General features: G+C 45.0%; 1 protein-coding gene across 2 annotated transcripts; it reads right to left on the reverse strand.

Annotated features, from left to right (window-relative positions):
* Positions 1-4,530: 4,530 nt before the first annotated feature.
* On the reverse strand, positions 4,531-16,946 carry LOC309522054 (C-type lectin domain family 5 member A-like). Of its 2 annotated transcripts, none has more exons than XM_082205269.1 (7): positions 16,410-16,946; positions 14,932-15,020; positions 12,889-12,945; positions 10,774-10,827; positions 8,581-8,729; positions 7,104-7,213; positions 4,531-5,018 (listed from the first exon to the last, which is right to left on the reverse strand). In XM_082205269.1, exons 2-7 carry the CDS (start codon positions 15,008-15,010, stop codon positions 4,901-4,903), a joined length of 567 nt encoding a protein of 188 aa, XP_082061395.1. In that variant the 5' UTR covers positions 15,011-15,020; positions 16,410-16,946; the 3' UTR covers positions 4,531-4,900. The 2 variants fall into 2 exon arrangements, with proteins under 2 accessions (XP_082061395.1, XP_082061394.1); XM_082205268.1 differs by having other exon boundaries at positions 16,452-16,936.
* Positions 16,947-19,962: the final 3,016 nt, after the last annotated feature.

The raw sequence follows: 19,962 nt of genomic DNA on the forward strand, positions 1-19,962 counted from the left end.
CGCTGCTGTCCCTTATTGATGATGTCCCTTAAATTTCCCGGGTTTCAAAGGAAGCAGCTCCTCTCCCTCCCTCCCTCCTTCCCTGCCGGCCAGGGAGGAGGGAGGTTCCAACTGTGTTGCTTGGCGGCTCGGCCCACCCCCCACCGGCCTCCTCTCACCAGCCTCAGCCCCCGGGAGCCCCTTCCTGCTGGGACTGGTGAGAGCCTCGGGCCCTTCCGCCACCATCCTCCTCATGGCCACCAAACTGAGCGTCTCTGCCTGGGACCTCCCCTTTGCCTGCCGCCGCCACTCCCACTAGGCTGTACTGCAGCTGATGGGCAGCCTGGTACGGCCTATGAATTGCTGAGGAGCCTTGAGAGGAGAGCGAGGGCAACCATAGTTCAGAGAGAGGAGGTGGAGGCGGAGGTGCGGGCAGGTGTTCCAAGGGCTAACCATAGAGGGGGAAAGCGGAGGAAGGGCCGCAAGCGCTTCTCCCATAGATTTGTAGTGGTAGACTAGCATAGATGGTCTGATCTGTGGGTCTACTTTGGGCGCTATCCCCCCCCTTCATCCCGCCCCGCCTGATGGAACTGAGAGCTGCAGATGGAGCACGAGAAAAAAGATACAGAACTGCAGCAGAATCTTCTTAGCTTGGACTGTTTTGCGCAAGAAATGGTTGCTGCTTGTAGTTATTTAATTGCAGTGTTTCATTGGCTGGTGTCTTGAGCAGCAACCTCTGGAAACGAAGGGCTAAAAACCGGCACTGCTCTCCAAAATTATCTGGTCCCTTTTAACTTCGTATTTCAGTTGGGTGACTAAAATCCCTTATTTTGGCTGCTGATCCCTTATTTTTGAGGCTGCTGGTCCCTTATTTTCAAATCTATAAGTTGACAGCTATGCCACCCTCCCTGGGAACCACTGGTGGGAAACGGTGGGGGCGTTGATCTCAAGAGCAGATGTCCTTAAGGGAGCAGTGTATCACTAATTCACCTGAAATCAACACATCTGAGGACCATGGAAACATACTCCTGACATGCATATCAAACACATGGAGGGGTGAGTGGGAATGTACCCCTCTGGCCCTGGCCCTCGCGTTGGAACACCCATCAGCCCCCATCCCTGCGCAGACAAACCCTCCGCCAAACACACAGAGATGGAGTGGCAGGGGCAGTTCTGCTTTCTCTTCTGTGTGCTTGGCATGTGTTTGCGTGTCAATGACTACCGAATCTCCGGTTGTGCTAATTAAAGCAACTCCAACAATGCACACTGCTTGGATAAGCAGTCTGAGGATTGTGGTTGCAGAAGGAAAAAAAGCACGCTAGTGTTTTGTGCTGGCGGCAAAGCGTCAGCTTAGGGAACTTCCAGATCGGCTGTTCCTTGTGGATTCCGGCTTATATTTTTGCACAAAACTCGCAGGGAGGTGATAGGACATCACCTGTTCGTCGAGCAATCACCAGCTCGATGTTCCTCATACAATGTCGTTGACCACTGGTCATTAACCTGCACATTCCGGTGCAACTTTCTTTCATTTTTCTTATTGGACTAATTGCACTTAGAAAAGCGATGGGCTAATTGCACCAGAAAGTGGAGGACGACCACCAAAATTTGTGCGAATGAACAGCTCCATCTGGAAGCGCCCTTAAGTCATCGTCTGGTAGAGATGTCGGAGAAATCCAATGGAAATGGAAACAGGAGTGGGAAATGCCAGTACTGACTCATCTCATGTTCGGAATGAAAATCACTTCAGCAAATATGACCCGTATTTGCTGGTGTTGTTTTTGGTCCACAAATGATACATAACAATACATAACCAGACACTTATCTCTCCCCCCTGAACTAAGGCTGCATAGAATACCATACACTTAAAGCACACTACTACCCTTAAAGAAGGGGCGCGGGTGGTGCTGTGGGTTAAACCATAGAGCCTAGGGCTTTCTGATCAGAAGGTCGGTGGTTCGAATCCCCACGACGGGGTGAGCTCCCATTGCTCGGTCCCTGCTCCTGCCCACCTAGCAGTTCAAAAGCATGTCAAAGTGCAAGTAGATAAATAGGTACCACACTGGTGGGAAGGTAAACGGCATTTCCGTGTGCTGTTCTGGTTCGCCAGAAGCAGCTTAGTCATGCTGGCCACATGACCCGGAAGCTGTACGCTGGCTCCCTCGGCCAATAAAGCGAGATGAGCGCCGCAACCCCAGAGTCAGTCACGATGGGACCTAATGGTCAGGGGTCCCTTTACCTTTACCTTTACCTTTACCCTTAAAAAACCACTGGAAGTGTAGTTTGTTAAGGGTGTAGCTCTGTGAGAGGTAAACTACATTTCCCAGGATTCTTTGCCTCTCCTTTGCATTGAAATGAATGGCGTGGGATAATGTAATGACAAGATAATGAATGATGCCAGATTTTGCCCTAGCTGACAGCAAGGCAAATAGCCTCATTTTTGTTGGAAACTGAATTGCAGTGCAATGGAAACAGCACTGCATATGACAAAAATGAAGCGGAACAAAATCAGTGCCATTTTACATCCCTACAGTCTGGGCAGAGGATTCAAAAGCAAACAGGAAAGCTGGCCTTCTGGATAAATGAAAGATTCAGTGGAAAACAACAATATAAATAAGAATTTAAAGTAAACCTGACCAGCTGCAGCGTTTGACCTGGACAATTGGCAGGCTGTGCATACCTATATATGTCTACTTAGAAAGAAGAACTGAGAGGGTCTGACTTTAAGATAAGTGCGTACAGAATTGCAGCTTAAGTGACAAGACTAATATATTTACATTCATGCACACTAAAGACAAGGTGCTATTGCGCATAATACAGATACACTCTTCCCCCTCCCCCACAAAAAAAATTTGTGAAGGCTTGGGAATTGGGAATAAGCCCCATTCAATTTAATAGAAATTAGACATGTCTAGAAATGCACTGTAAATTCTGAAGCACCTGAGGCAGAAAATCCTACTAGCGCATCTCCCCTTGCCTGGCAGTAAGAAATGCAATCATAGTAAAGTAAATAGCTAACCGTTTGCTACCCTTTCATAACACCCAAACTCTCACTCTAGCTAGTGGTAAAACCAGTCTGGCTTGGTAGGAACAATTAGTGAGAACAGGGGGGGGGGGTGTCAATTTGGTTTTTCTCTGTAGATCACGGCATTATAACGGTTGACGTCATAACCTCTTAAAATAAGACACGAGGTTCTCCATCACGAATAGGGTTGCCATCTTTGTTCTGGCGAAGTACAGGACAGGATAGCGGCATGAAAGCAGGAGCAAGAGGGATGTTGGGGAGATTTTCATTTCCACCTGATGCTGAAATGACTTCAAAGCAATCCATTACAATCTATTATTGCAGCCTAACTGGATGACCCCTCTGGAATTTGTCACACACATACACAAATTTGCAAATCGTCTGTGCTTTGCTACCCAGAGCTGAAATACATGACTTTTCACACACATGCAGTACTGTACAGCAATGCATGTAGGCCAGAGCAAAATAAACATATAATGTATATATGGTTAAATAAAAAAAGTGTTGCCGATTTTATCTATGTTTTATTGATAATTATTTTATCATGTACATCGCTTGGAGATTTTTCTGATTAAGCTATATATATATATACATATAGATATACATATATATGTATATGTATGTACATATACATATACATATACATTCTAAATAAACAAATCACCCCTTTTTAATACAATAATAATCTTTAAACATTGCGTGTTGCTTTCCTGTGCCCACAGTGTTTTTCCTGCGTTATCTAGCTGCAATTAGGGGTGTGGGTGGAATGTCATTATGTTTTCATTTAAGGAACTGAAACCCAGGCATCTTTGGAAATCTTTTCCTGCAAGAGTGCTTGTCATTCTTCCCTCTTCCAGAGGCTAGTCCCCTAAATGTTCCCCTGGTGCCGTCTTCCCAAAGCCCAAGAAGCTTCTGCCCAGCTTAGGGAGGAAGGCATGATTTCCCTCGCCTCTGGCCCTAACTGTTCCCCTACGAAAAATTTCACTGCACACCACTGGGGATGTCATCAAGTTGTTGGGTTTCAGATGGATTGAAGAGAGGCACAGGGAGCTCACCTGCTTCACGTGAGATTTTAACGGCGCTTGTGTCTCCCACCACTAGAAAACGGATGAGGCAGCAGGGTTTAATTCTGACATGCCCTCCAACGTTCCTCAGAAACTGTGAACCTGCTATCTATGCCCAACCTGCATCTATGTTTAAATAAACCATATATCACACAAAAGGCTTAGTAAACCACCAGTTGCCTCATTCCAAAAGAAAGAAAAGCTAGGCCTATGCTGGACTCTTGGGAGTTTTCATGGCTCAAAAGAATTGCAGAGCACGCAACACTAGGCCAAAGCCTTTAAGATTCAAAATAATCATTCTTATTCTGCTTACACATTTCTGATATTATCAGTTCAAAATTGTAAAATAGAAAAGCACACATCAGTGTGTGGACTTGGAGACAGGTTTAAAGACGTTTTAGTTATTAGGAAATTATAATGCTTTTCCTGTTATGTTGTGGGTGAACATATCAGACGACACAGCGATTCTTCAGGCAGCTCTTGTTTATTCACAGGCCAGGACAGAACTGAACTGAAGGGCTCAGTCAGCCTGCTTATATAGAGCTCCAGTACAATGTAACTGTAACAATTTTCTAAAACTATCCAATCACTGAATGTCACTTTCGATCCCTTATTTGCATAACTATCTACAGTATCCCCCTGCTGGCCCAGGGTGAGAACTTCAGTACATAACATTTCCATTCATTGCTTTGAAGTCCAACCTGAGGGAAGGGTTAGAGCATCTTCTCTGCATGGAGAAGGCTCCCCCAGATAGAGCTGACAATGTCCCAGAATAAAAGTCCATGGTTCTGTCTTCTTCCTTGTTACGTCACTGCATGGTACTGTTTCAGATGAACTACTTAGGATTCTTCTCACAGATACAGTGGTGTTCTTGGTGGCATGACACTGGTTTCAGTTCTCCTGCTGCAAGAGTTGCACATTCATCGTCCGCCACTTTGGGTCTCATTGCAAAGCTGTAAAAACAGAGTGCAGCAGAACTGTGAAGTTGACCGTGTTTGCTACAACTAAGCATAATGGCTGATCATTGGCTAAGGCCCTAATCAGCAACTCCTTTCCTGAGAAGCCTAACTTTGATGGAGAAGCAGAGGAAGGGGTTGTGTGGATCAAAGCCCCAGACACTGCCCACCCAAAATGGCCAATTCCCAGTGTTGCTCCTCCATGCTCATTTTGCTTCTCAGGCTAGTACTCAGGGGAACCAGATGGCACTAGTAAATGGACAAGAGGTGCCTTATTGGCCAGCTTGTTAACTCCCTCAGCTTCAAAACTCCCTAGGAACGTCTAAAAACTCCCTGGGGGTGTTGTCCTCAGCTTTTTCAGACTCAGGTCCCACCTTCACCCCCAACCTGCAACATGATGCGAGGTTGTAAGTTGCTTTCAGTTTCACTTTTCTGAGAAAACTGACTAACCAATAGCCTCCTTATAGTTAAACCAATTTGAATAAGTCACTAACGAAACCATGACTTTGATGGCAGCAAATTAGTGAAGCCACCAGACAAGGTCCAGACAATCAAACAAACCATAATTTAATAAACTGTGCAGACAAGGAACAAGATACTAGAAAACACTTGTGTTCTGATCACTAAGCAAAGGAAGAAACACACAGTTTTTAAACCTGTGCAGTACAGGATGTGCCATAGGGAATGATAGGTAAAATAGGTAAACAACCCCTGGATGGTTAAGTCCAGTCAAAGGCGACTATTGCTCATCTTGCTTTCAGGCCGAGGGAATTAGCGTTTGTCCACAGACAGCTTTCTGGGTCATGTGGGTCACAACTAAACTGCTTCTGGCGCAACAGGACACCGTGATGGAAGCCAGAGTACACTGAAATGCCATTTACCTTCCCGCCACAGTGGTACCTATTTATCTACTTGCACTGGCGTGCTTTCAAACTGCTAGGTTGGGAAAAGCTGGAATAGAGCAACAGGAGCTCGCCCCATAACACGGATTCGAACTGCTGATTGGAAGAAGGAATGAATGCAGCATATGGCGAGCGGAATTTAGCCATGATTAATAACAGGGGAGGGATTCTGGCAGAGATTCTTGGTGTGACACTAGGACCCGATTTACCGTATATGTAACATTAAACCAAAGTATGACTTAGCACAATTGCACAAGCATGTGGGCACTGCTGTGGGCTAACCCATCATTTGGATTAGTATATGATCCAGACTCTGTCACATGGTTTGTCTTTTTCAAAGCAGGACCATGTGGGGTAACCGGCTTCATATAGCCAATATGCTTAAGTCTAAATGCATGAAGGGGTTAATTCCAAAGAGTAAGCTGTCCTGCCAGACTACACCTAGGTCACTTCCTCTCACCTTGGAAGGAAGCCCTGTTGGGACTTAGCATTACATGTGAACTGAGCCTAGAGATGTTACGGCAGTGTCCTTGTTTTCATCTGTGAGAAGTTGAAGAATATATCTTCAAGAGTAATGCAGAAGAGGGCATTCTGGCAGATGCAACTTGCCATGCAGGCATGTGAAAAGTTGCGTTTGCTGAAATTACCACTTCTTGACAACAACTCAATATGCAGGATACCCTTTTTGGCATCAAGTCATCCTGAGCATCATCTTATCTGAAGGTATTCCAGTACTATATACAACAGAGGGACGGTGGTGGCACTGTGGGTTAAACCACAGAACCTAGGACTTGCCAATCAGAAGGTCGGCGGTTCGAATCCCCGCAACGGGGTGAGCTCCCGTTGCTCGGTCCCTGCTCCTGCCAACCTAGCAGTTCGAAAGCACCTCAAAGTAGATAAATAGGTGGGAAGGTAAATGGCATTTCCGTGCGCTGCTCTGGTTCGCCAGAAGCGGCTTAGTCATGCTGGTCACATGACCCAGAAGCTGTACGCCGGCTCCCTCGGCCAATAAAGCGAGATGAGCACCGCAACCCCAGTCGGTCACGACTGGACCTAATGGTCAGGGGTCCCTTTATACAACAGAGAGCTTTCAGAAACAGGGCCAGTGAGTGAAGACGATGCCCCATGGAGGATGTAACCCACCCACCATAAGAAGGGTGAAAGAGAATATCATACATACAGGTTATTCCTGAGTTCCGTGCCGTCGATCCATAGCCATTTGTTTTGAGCCACTGTATATGTTAGTCCAATGAAATAAGAACCCATTGCAGTTTTATTCTGAATAAACTCCTGGCAAGAGAAGAATGAATGAATGAATGAGGAAAATCAGGGCAGAGGAAATCACAACTGGCAAGGACGGCCAGATGAAAAGTGTAGGAATGAAAAATCACAGGAGACGAGAGGCAGGTGTAACATGAGGCGTCTGTCTGGGCGGACCCCTGAGAGCCTCTTTTATTGAATATTACAAGCATTGCCACAGGTGTGCTTGTCGCTGATTGGTTGATACATAAGCATAAGGTGGGAATTACATGTGAGAGGTGGGGATTACATGTGATCATTTATCATCGATGGAGTAAAGGCTGGGAATCGAAGCTGGAACTAGACAGGCATGAAGCCTCCTAATTAATTGTAACTAGAGATTAATATGGCACGAAACAATATAACAATCAGGTTCTGTAGATGTGGTCAGCTAGGCATGAAGAGCAGGTTCGTACAGTGTGTGCAAAAGCAGGGAAAAGATTATAAGCAAGACTTTCTAGAATGCAAGAGAAAAGGTGCAAGGCTTCCCCAAAATGCAGCAAGTATGGGCAGAAGGAAAACTTCCCTTTATCTCCCCCTTTCTTTTCTTGTTTGCGAGGCATTCTGGGTAAATAAGGCAAAAATATTTCAGGATTAGTGGTGTGCCAACAAATGCCCAAAATAAGTTCGCCAGGGTCGATGGGACAAAAATATTTCGGGATACGTGGTCTGCCAGCGCATGCCCAAAATAAATCCGTCCAGGATCGATGGGACAAGAATATTTCGGGATACGTGGTCTGCCAGCGTATGCCCAAAATAAATCCGTCCACATCTCACCATAGGTTTACTGTTGGTGTTGCCATTTCGCAAAGTAGGCAGCAAGGAGTTTATTGGGTGGTTTAGGGGGAGAGAGAAGGCGAGAGAAAAGACTTATGAGGCCAGGAACGCATTGAAGGAAGCAACATAACAAAATTAAGATGCATATAATGACAAGGGCATATTGAAAGAGATTACGAAGCCAAGTAAGATTAGATTGTTTTTTTCCAGCTCCCACTAAGGCAGAAGAATCTATTTGTGCCTTCAAGGACAATGAAGCATTCAGACCACATGAAAAGGATACCACACTTTTCGTCACTCTAGTAGCTTCCAGATGCTTTTGGCTACAACTCCAGCCAGCAGAAAACATCTGGAGGCCACAACACTGCTGAAGATTGTCTTAAAGGTTGTTCCCAGGACACTTAAACTACAATTCCCATGATTCTTTGGGGAAATTCATGTACTTTAAATGTGACTTGGATGAGCTTTTACAGGTATGGTGTGAATTCTGTGCAAGATGTTCTCAACTCTCCTTATCCCTGGTTAAAGAAATTTAACTCCAGTGGCACATTTTTTTCTCATCAAAGTGGGCCCAATCTTACCAGTTCATTTCTATCACTGATGATCGCTAGGTCGGAGCTCCATTGCATGCAATCGACTCGGCAGTGCAACCAAACCTCCCTGGTTTCCGTAAACCAAAATTCACTCCCTCTGTGTCTTTCCCATGTAGGAGGCTTCTGAGGAATCTGGACTGCAGCATGATAAAAGCAGATGAACACATCAAGAACTCAATACAGTGGTGCCCCGCAAGACGAATGCTTCGCAAGACGGAAAACTCGCTAGACAAAAGAGTTTTCCGTTTTGGAGGTGCTTCGCAAAACGAATTTCCTATGGGCTTGCTTCGCAAGACGACAATGTCTTGCGAGTTCCTGCTGGTTTTTTTCCCTCCCCCCTCCTTTCTAAGCCGCTAAGCCGCTTATCAGCTGATCCGATCAGCAGATAAGCCGCTAAAAGCCGCTAAAAGCCGCTAATAGCGCTAATCTGCTTCGCAAGACGAAAAAACCGCTAGACGAAGAGAATCGCAGAACGGATTCTTTTCGTCTTGCGAGGCACCACTGTATTAATAATGAAAATTCCAACTCTAGAAGGGAATGGTGATTCACACACTGTCACCACCAGAGAGGACTTTGCCCTCATTCAAATGCCATCTTAGATGCCTGCTTGCTGCTTTCCTAGACCCTAGCTGGACATTCTTGATCTTGCTGAAACTGCATGCATGCCTCCACTGAGGGGCAGGTGGGGCGATTTTGTGTATGTCCCTCTTCCTTCAATGAGTGGATGGAGACAAGATCTACAAGAAGGTTCTTGGGCCTCCAGCTGGATATATGGAAGGTTAAATTGAAAAAAGGCAGTGTAGTTTAGGAGTATTGGTTTAGTTACATATTTATCTAACTGCCAAAGAACTGTGTTTCTTTGCTTTCTGCCCCTGCCCCCCCCCCCAGTATGTTCACTGAACATGTATTGGCAAGGAGTCCCATCCAAAGGCAGTCATGTTTAGGGAAGTTTTTAATGACTGGTATTTTAATGTACTTTTAATCTTTTGTTGGAAGCCGCCCAGAGTGGCTGGGGAAATCCAGCCAGATGGGTGGGGTATAAATAATAAAGTTGTTGTTGTTGTTGTTGTTGTTGTTGTTGTTGTTGTTGTCCCTATTACAACTGTGTCCCCTGGAACCACTTGCAACCTCTGCATGTTCATAATTAAACCACATCCACATCATACAATTAAAGCAGTATCGTCTCACTTTAAACCATAGTAGCTTCCAGCATATACAAAATCATAATAAAATACTTTTTAAAAACTTCTCTATGCAGGGCTGCCTTCAAATGTCTTCTAAAGCTTGTGTAGGGTAAAGGTAAAGGTACCCCTGCCTGTACGGGCCAGTCTTGACAGACTCTAGGGTTGCGCGCCCATCTCGCTTAAGAGGCCGGGGGCCAGCGCTGTCCACAGACACTTCCGGGTCACATGGCCAGCGTGACAAGCTGCTCCAGCGAGGCAGCGCAGCACACGGAATGCCGTTTACCTTCCCGCTGGTAAGCGGTCCCTATATTTATCTACTTGCACCCGGGGGTGCTTTCGAACTGCTAGGTTGGCAGGCGCTGGGACAGAACAACGGGAGCGCACCCCACCGCGGGGATTCAAACCGCCGATCATGCGATCGGCAAGTCCTAGGCGCTGAGGTTTTTACCCACAGCGCCACCCGCGTCCCTCGACGCAGTGGCGTAGCGTGGGGGGTGCAGGGGGGCCGGCCGCACTGGGTGCAACATCTGGGGGTTAGGGTTAGGGGGCGCAAATCCACGGGTTAGGAGGCGCAAATCCACGGGTTAGGGGGCACAAATTACTTGCCTTGCCCCGGGTGCTGACAACCCACGCTACGCCACTGCCTTGACGCTTGTGTAGTGTAAAGCTTGTGTAGTTACTACTATTCCCAGAGATGTGGATTTTCATATGTTACTGGTGCCACAAAAGAACCACCTGCAGGGACTTGCCAGAACATTCAGGGTACCAGAATGACGCAGCTTCAAGATTATTATTGTGACTGTGTGTGCCTGCCTGCCTGTTTTCCATCTCCTCAATCCGTACATTTAAAAATAAACAATTTATTATGAAAAGCATTAAAAGTCTCCCATGCTCTCTCCCGACTAGAAAATAGATCCATAACACCTCTTTTTTTTTTACAGCACAATATAATTAATACTACTGGTTTCTGTTTCCAAATAATCAAATGACATGATACCTGTGGTTGCAATTGTAGCTCTTGCTTCAGGCAGGTTCGGAGTAGTCAGCAGTTCTGAAAACAAATACATTTTTGGCCTCTATTAATAAACTTTGAAAAGCTGTACAACTGTAGTATTCTTCTATTTAGATTTGGGGTAAATTTTGATAGGTATTTCCAAAAATACCGTACTTTGGGTTCAATCTGGACTGAGTTAATTATTCACTTTTCATTTCATTTTTATACTGGGGGGTGTCTCAAAGCAGTTTACAACCTACATTAAAACAGCAAATAAAAAAAATCAAAATAATATCTTACTGAAGAAAGTCAAATATAAAGTATACATTTAAATACAATTAACATTCATTGAAACATAATTAACAGGAAACTAAAAAATTGTGCTGCTCTGGTTCGCCAGAAGAGGCTTAGTCATGCTGGCCACATGACCCGGCCAGTGAAGCGAGATGAGCGCCACAACCCCAGAGTCGTCCGTGACTGGACCTAATGGGCAGGGGTCCCTTTACCTTTACCTAAAAAATTATCCTAAACTGTTTTTTTAAAAAAAACTACAGAGGAGGTCAACTGCAGAATGCACGTTTAGCAGAGCAAAGTTAACAAAAAAAAAATCTTAAACATTTCAAAAGAAAGCATTATTAAGTGAAGTCAAATATAAAAGGTACATAATTGTAATTAGTTCCCACTGAAATCAACCAGTTTTATGTCACGATTAACTTTTCAAACTATTTTTTAAAAATTGATTTCAATTCTGTAGAGCCTAAATGAATCATGACTTCAAGCTATAGCTGCAATGATCCCTGGAGAGAGAGAGAGAGAGAGAGAGAGAGAGAGCGCTTTCAGTCAACACCTAATCTTTATACCCTGTGAAATATACTCAGAGTCGAGAGTGGATTTCATGCTCTTTATTCAGCTCATGGTGGTGAGGAGGAATGGAAGTTCCCCCAGAATGTCTGCCTTATATACATTATTTACAAAATGGGCCCCACATGATTGGCTAATTCCGGGATACTCCTGTAGGCCAATCAGGTTGCGGAGTCACTTCCACCTGGAACTGGATTGGGTGGTTTCTGTGGACCAATCAGACTGCTGCATTCTGGACCCTGTTGTTCTAGGACCAATCAGACTGCTGCATTCTGAATCCTATTGTTCTAGGACCAATCAGACTGCTGCATTCTGAATCTTATTATTCTAGGACCAGACTGTTGCCTTTTGGATCCTATTCAACTCAGTACATAACACCCTGCTTGCATCAGGGATCAGCACTACTTTTAAGCCCCTGAGTGGAACCAATTCCAGAACGACTTGCATTTGGTGCCAAATGTAAAAAGGTTCAAAATGCACACATCCATGGCTTTACCTGACCCACACTTGATGTCATAATATGAGACAGACGGACATGGCCGGGGGTTAAATGGCCTCATGGGCCAAATTAGAACTCCTGACTAACCTAGATTGGCCTGTGTACTGGAGATTCTCCTTCTCTGTTGTATAAGTATTCTCCTTTTATTCTGTCCTGTTTGGTGAAGAACCATAGCTGTCAACGTTTCCCTTTTTTTAAGGGAAATTCCCTTATTCCAAATAGGATTCCTCGCAAGAAAAGGGAAAAGTTGAGAGCTATGTGAAGAACCATTTCTTTTCTATTGGCTGTAACTGTTTCAGCATCACTTCCCACCCCCACCCCGCCGCCAAACTGACTTGTGGTTCTCTCTACTTCCTGTCACGCAGATTATTTCAGCCAGTCAGGAACTGCATCATGAACAGAATGATGTCTCAGATTTGGTAGCAAATCAAATTTGGCTACATTATGATGTCACCATATTCAAAAGAGGAAAATGTTTTCTGATGTAGTAGCGTGGCTGAGCCTTGCCAATTAGGGTGCGCGTAGAGTGTGACATCACAACATTATGTAGTCAATCAAGGTTGGATATGTGACCGCGTTACTGATTCACTGCAAATTAAAGTCAAATAAGAGTGACAGCAAATCAGGACTATTTCATCATTGATCGATGAGTGTTGCGGAAACGGTGAAAAAAAGAATTGCATTTTTCAGCAAGAATGTTTGCAAAACCCTTCTTTATTTAAGCTCAGAGATTCCCCAGAGAACTGTTGTAGTGTTACCTGTATAATTCTCCTCAGGAATGAAGCTGAAGTTTCCCCTAGGGAAGATCTGTGGAACTGAAAACAAGAACATTTGGAATGGCATCTGTCTGATGAGCACTCCTTAACATGGCTGCTAAAATTCAGTATGCACGCAGTCATATTTCCTTGTCAGCTAGGAGAGCAAGTCCATCATAAGCACTAAGAGCAGACAATAAGTCACTTAATGGCCTTATTAGGCAAGCCTCTGTTTCTGTCAGCCCCTTATCTGCACTATTGGGATAATAATGGTCACTTGATGGCTCTGAGGGATGACTGAGGGATGTGTACAAAGGCACTTTGAAGCACTCAGCTTGCAGGATCAGGCCAAAGGCCTACAGTGGTGCCCCGCAAGACGAATGCCTCGCAAGACGGAAAACCCGCTAGACGAAAGGGTTTTCCGTTTTGGAGGTGCTTCGCAAAATGAATCTCCTATGGGCTTGCTTCACAAGACGAAAATGTCTTGCGAGTTCCTGCGGGGTTCCCCCCCTTTTTCTAAGCCGCTAAGCCGCTTATCAGCTGATCCGATAAGCCGATAAACCGCTAAAAGCCGCTAATAGCCCTAATCCGCTAATCCGTCAATGGGCTTGCTTCGCAAGACAAAAAAACCGGTAGACGAAGAGAATCACAGAACAGATTCTTTTCGTCTTGCGAGGCACCACTGTATCTGGCCCAGCATTCTGTTCTTGTTGGACCTTTTCCATATCTGCTATTGGGTCCCCGGAGCACAGATTCACACGAAATGGCAACCAACCTTGCAGGATTTAACAGGATTTATTTGCATATGCAGGACAAAGGTACAGAGCAATAAGTTTGCAATCTGCACCACCCAGTCAGGGTGCGCCCCCTTTTTATACATTTGCAGAATACAATGCCACCTGATTTCTTGTAAACCACCTGATTTCTGGGAAATCAAAAGTTATAGTAAGTTCCTATTACCATGTAAGGTCTTGGTTTCCCTCCTTCCTGCAATCTCCCTCCTCCCTGCCATCTCCCACATCACCACGGCCATGTGCATTCCTGAGTTTGCTTATCTCTTTACAACCTTCAATAATAAACATTTGAGCCTGTTCCATCAATGCCATCCTTGTTCACCTGACAGACTTCTCCTTTCTCAGAAAGGCCTTGGGGGGAGGGGCATTGCTATGGCCCTACATTCTCACAGTGACCAGATGAGTTTTGGAAGCCCCAAGCATGATGTAAGTGCAATAGCACACTCCTCGCTTGTGTTCCCTAGCAACCGTCATCGCTTTTAGTCATTGTTAGCCTTGCCTTACATGAAGCTGACTAAACCTCTTTTAAGGCCGTCCAGGTTTGTGGCCATAATAGCATCCTGCAAAAAACGATTTCCATGGTTTTATCTATGCGCCGCATGAAGAAAGACTTCCTTTTGACTGTTCTGAATTTCCCACCATTCAGCTCCCGTAGATCACCCTCTGCTTCAGTATTATGAGAGAGGGAGGAAAAACTCTCTCTATCTACTTCCTTTGTGATGCCTCCCTCACCTTTACCTTTTCCCAAGGTAAAAAGTCCATCACGCTTTAACATTTCCTCATGGGGAGCTTGTTCCAGCCTATTCATCATGTTCCTTGACCCTTTCCACACCTTTTTGAGGTGTCGAGATCAGAACTGTACACCGTATTCTGGGTGTGGGCTCACCCGATGGAGGGCACAAGGAGAAGGGGACGACAGAGAATGAGATGGTTGGATGGTGTTCTTGAAGCTACCAGCATGAGTCTGATCAAACTGCGGGAGGCAGTGGAGGACAGAAGTGCCTGGCGTGCTCTGGTCCATGGGGTCACGAAGAGTCGGACACGACTAAACGACTAAACAACAACAATTATAATATTGGCAGCTTTCATTTTTATTCCTTTCCTAGTAATCTCCTATTCAACTTTTTCACAGCACTAAGAGGACATTGTCATTGACACATACAGAATACAATAAAAATGATGGATATGACAAGTGAAAATAAATATGAAAATAGAAAGGCAGCCTTGAAACTAAAACCTGACCAATACTTACTGAAAACAAGGAACAGGGATGTGCCTGTAAGCTTGAGCAACAAGAGGGTTATTCCAGGAACAATATGCTGCCAACCCATGTTGGCTAATCTGAAAGAGTTCAGTAGTGTTTCATTAGCAACCAAAGATCATGGTTTATGTCACATGTTATAGCAAGCTTATCGCCCCATGTTGCATCCAATCCAATGACAAATAAGTTGTGCTTAAAACAAGCCCCATTGAAGCCAACGAGTTATTAGTCACACAATTACCTTAAGCATTCACAACTTTAGCTGGATAGGATCAAAGAATCCTCAACAGACCAGCTCTTTCAGATTTATTACAAAAGTAATATTGATTGAAGTGTAAATATAAATTAACCCCCTCTCCCAGTGGACAGTATTTCAGGATTCAGATTACATTTCTTTAAAGCTCAATATATCCCACAAGTAGAATTAAGAACCCTCTGTTTAATATAATATTCAATATATTACAATAGGTAAGGCTATTTCCCCTCTCTTACAATGCTCATTATTTTCTATAACCTATAATCAAAACAAATGACTATATTTGTTGGCTAGTATACCCTCCAAGTGTCCCGATTTTCCTGGGACAGCCCCGGAATTACAGAAGCCGTCCCAATTCTGATTTGATCTCAGAATGTCCCGGTGTTCCATTTTTGTCCCCTCCATGTCTGAGAGAACAATTAAAAGTGGTATGTGTGTAGGTGCAAAAACAGAGTCCTGTTTATACTGAAAGTAAAATACCTGCACCAAATGAAGGAAATTGTTAAACTGGCATTCAAAGCCCTTCCTATAATTTTGAAGGAAAATGTCACAAATCCATTTTAACTTCTTTAATTGCAATGCACCAAAAGCCTGCCATTTCTTAGGAAGCATCTAAAGTGTTTATTCCTTTATTGTAAATGGAGCCTTAAGACTGTCTACTCAGAAGTAAGTCCCACTGTATTCAATTGAGTTTATCCCAGGTAACTGGGTAAAGACTGTTCAGCAAACCTAAGTATATTTACTCAGAACTAAGTCCCACTGAGTTCAATAGGATTTACTCTCCTGATCATGTTCCTGATCATTCTCACAGTTTCTATTTTTAAAAAATTATTATTATTATTATTATTATTATTATTATTATTATTATTATTATACCCCACCTTTTCCCCTGACAGGGACTCAAGGCAGCTTGCAGATTTTATTTCATTCCATTTATCTGTAGGTGTTGTACATAATCCCCTCCCTCACACGTTTTTTCTTTACAACAATCTACATGAGATAGATTCAGCTGAGAGGCTGTAATCCCCATATTTTCATCTGAGAAATGTTGGAAGGTATGAGAGAGATCTCCTTTTCGTTTTTTCTTAATTCATCTAATCCTTCTTCCGTTGATCCTATTTTCCCTTAAAATGACCAAACCATGTTATATGTGCATTTGTGTGTGTGTCTGTCTGTCTGTCTGTGTGTTGTATTTGATAGAAAATATACTCACACTCTTCTTTAAAAAGAAAACCAGATGAGAAGCAAATGTTACCTATTAGAAGGACTCTGTAAAGATCAGAAAGCGTTCCGCTTCAGTTCAGACCGTTTGATTTTCGCTCCTTGTTTTGTCGATATTCTGTGTGATCCTGCCTTTAGCCCTCCGCTATGAGAGAGGGGAAATATTTCTTCTCCTTCCCTCTCTTGGTAAGCCAAAGTCCTGGCCGAGGGTTCTACCTCTTTTTCTTCCTCCTCTGTGTCAACATCCCAGTTATGACATACATCATTTTTTCCTCTCTCTCTCTCATGGCTTCCTGCTGACCGAGACCTTTGGAAATCAGACTAAAGTTTGGCTGGCTCACAAAATTGCGTAACTCTGCGGATCGGAAGTTTGGGGAACTAACACTTTTTGGTAGTTCTACCCACCCTGCAGTGTATATTTCAGAAATATTTTGAATAAAGAAAAGCGAGCGTCTTACAGTGGTACCTCGGATTAAGTACTTAATTCGTTCCGGAGGTCTGTTCTTAACCTGAAACTGTTCTTAACCTGAAGCACCACGTTAGCTAATGGGGCTTCCTGCCGCTGCCGCACCGCCGGAGCACGATTTCTGTTCTCATCCTGAAGCAAAGTTCTTAACCTGAAGCACTATTTCTGGGTTAGCGGAGTCTGTAACCTGAAGCGTATGTAACCCGAGGTACCACTGTATTTGATTGCACACTCTGAAACAGGCTCCCCCAATCCAGAGGTTGGGCGTTCACTGTGACATAGCCTAATCCTGATTAAATCAAATCCTAATCAAATCCAGCTGGATTTTTGGCTGCGTACATTTGGTCCCCCACCCTGCACTCAGTTCACCCTGCACACCCTGGGAACGGCTTTGACTGGCCGGCTAATCAGATGAGAGTAGCCGATGGGTCTGAAACCCTGAGTGAGTTAGGGATTTCCCCTGCAGGCTCCAGTGGATTCAGTGAACAAGACCAATAGTGGGTCCAATGGTCAAGAAGGCAGTGCTTGCATGTGCTGTAAAGGGCAGATGGGGCTCGTCAGTTTGGAAAGGTAGCATATCTAGGAGAAATAAAACTATGAGGAGTAAACCTACACAAAACCAGAGTCCCTAAGATGGTTGGACGGCGCTTTGTAAGCCTCCTTCCGGCAATTCCTGCAGCCATGCAGATGTCAACTGTTATGTACTGAAGTTCTCACCCTGGGCCAGCAGGGGGATAATGTAGATAGTTCCACATATGCAAATAAGGGATTGAAAGTGACGTTCAGTGATTGGATAGTTACAGAAAGTTGTTACAGTTTCGTTGTAGTGGAGCTCTATATAAGCAGGCTGGCTGAACCTTTCAGTTCAGTTCCGTTCTGACCTGTGAATAAACAAGAGCTGTTTGGAGAATCGCTGTGTCATCTGATATGTTTACCCACAACTTAACATCAACCATATTTCTCTGCTTTCCTTTGGACCACATCAGCAAGGCCGAGTCAGGGGTCTTGTCATTTGGGTAGCCCATGACTGCCATACATGCTGCCCAAATTTGCACCCCAGGGAGGTTGCTTCGGTGCCGCTATTGTGGCAGTTTGATGTCACCCGCAAAAGTGCACTCCATTGTCTCTGGAGACCGACACATGCCAGCAACAACATCACATTCCCGTTTACTCTGGCTCCAGTGCGCTCCCACCACTGGTGTTTGAAGCCATGGGCACATGACATTAGCTACAATCCATAGGTATCTTGTAGCTTCTTGAGAAATATTCCTGTCTGATGTGTTCCCCCTCAAACCAGCTTCCATCCGGTTTGAAAACAGAAGCCACAGTTAAGCTGAGATGTGTACATTTCAGATAGTCATTGCACATACTCTTGACGACAGCTCTGGTGAATAGGAGCTGTGTGTGTGTGTGTGTTTGCATGCGCAAGAAAATAAATTGAGTAATGAGCAGCAGGAGAATTCATCCCCACCCACTTTTCTGGTGCATACAGCAACGTACGAATGTGACTCCAATCGCAGCAAGGAGAACCAACCTCTCCGTGTTTCAAGCTGCTAGTGCAGGGGTCTGCAACCTGCGGCTGCGGAGCCGCATGTGGCTCTTTTACACCTTTGCCGCGGCTCCGGGGCGGATACTAGCGAGGGGAGGAGGCGCATTGTGTGCCCCGACACTCCCCACTGTGGCGGGCGCTGTACTGGCTGTGACGTCACATGGGGGCAGTGCATGCATTAGTCACGCACCGTCCCGACGTCACCTTCCCGCCCACCTTCCCGCTACATTGTAAGGGGCATGTACGCTGGTCACTGTTTTGAAGTGGAGTGAAGAACACACACACACACACACAAAGGTAACTTGTTAATTTAACGTTTCTTTCTATGAGGAGGAGTAATTCTGAGGGGTCAAACAAAGAAATAATAAAAAAGTGACAAAAAAGTTATTTTTATAATGACGAGTTTTGCGGCTCCCAGTTTTTTTTTCTTCGGAAACAGGTCCAAGTGGCTCTTTTTGTCTTAAAGGTTGCAGACCCCTGTGCTAGTGTGTACATAGCCTTGAGGAGGACACAACAGGCTTGTGCCCTGCCAGTCTGAGCCGCTTTTGTGTGTGCCCTTCAAAGGAGTTGGCCTGCCAGGCTCCCCACTGCATGGCCGGGCAAGCGACACAGCATGGCCCCACTTGGCTCCAGTGGGCGGGGGTCACTCTAGCAGTGTGCACGGCCCCCATGGCACACCTACCCACCCCGGGCGCCAGCAAGAAATGCTCCGCCATTGCTTTCTGGTAGTGTCCCAGCCACCCTCCCATGCTGCTTTTGTTATGATTCATGTTTTCCATAGCATCATAGTTATCTCCCGCTTGGACTACTGCAATGCGCTCTACGTGGGGCTACCTTTGAAGGTGACCCAGAAACTACAACTAATCCAGAATGCAGCAGCTAGACTAGTGACTGGGGGCAGCCGCTGAGACCACATAACACCGGTCTTGAAAGACCTACATTGGCTCCCAGTACGTTTCCGAGCACAATTCAAAGTGTTGGTGTTGACTTTTAAAGCCCTAAATGGCCTCAGCCCAGTATACCTGAAGGAGCGTCTCCACCCCCATCGTTCTGCCCGGACGCTGAGGTCCAGCGCCGAGGGCCTTCTGGCGGTTCCCTCATTGCAAGAAGCAAAGCTACAGGGAACCAGGCACAGGGCCTTCTCAGTAGTGGCACCCGCCCTGTGGAACACCCTCCCTTCAGATGTCAAAGAGATAAACAACTACCTGACATTCAGAAGCCATCTTAAGGCAGCCCTGTTCAGGGAAGTTTTTAACGTGTGATATTTTATTGTATTTCTGGTTTTTATGGAAGCCGCCCAGAGTGGCTGGGGAAACCCAGCCAGATGGGCGGGGGTACAAATAATAAATTATTATTATTATTATTATTATTATTATTATTATTATTATTATTATCATCATCATCAAGGTCCCCTGAGGGCCTGAGCTTTCACGCAAATATCAAATGAATTCAATGGGCACAAAAGATGAGCATACACGGCTTGAAAATCAGTTGCTAATGCTTCTTTTTTAATCTGGTTAGTTTTTTTGC

The sequence above is a fragment of the Podarcis vaucheri genome (genome assembly GCF_965113315.1).
Source record: "Podarcis vaucheri genome assembly, chromosome: 17".
Taxonomy (NCBI): Eukaryota; Metazoa; Chordata; class Lepidosauria; order Squamata; family Lacertidae; genus Podarcis; species Podarcis vaucheri.

Excerpts from the sequence above, each read along its gene's own strand:
- LOC309522054 (XM_082205269.1), bottom strand. The coding sequence starts at position 15,010 with ATGGGTTGGCAGCATATTGTTCCTGGAATAACCCTCTTGTTGCTCAAG. Across the intron at positions 12,946-14,931 it reads ATCCCTGTTCCTTGTTTTCA|TTCCACAGATCTTCCCTAGG; the intron begins GTAAGTATTGGT and ends TCTTGTTTTCAG. Across the intron at positions 5,019-7,103 it reads ACGGAACTCAGGAATAACCT|CTTTGCAATGAGACCCAAAG; the intron begins GTATGTATGATA and ends CTGTTTTTACAG.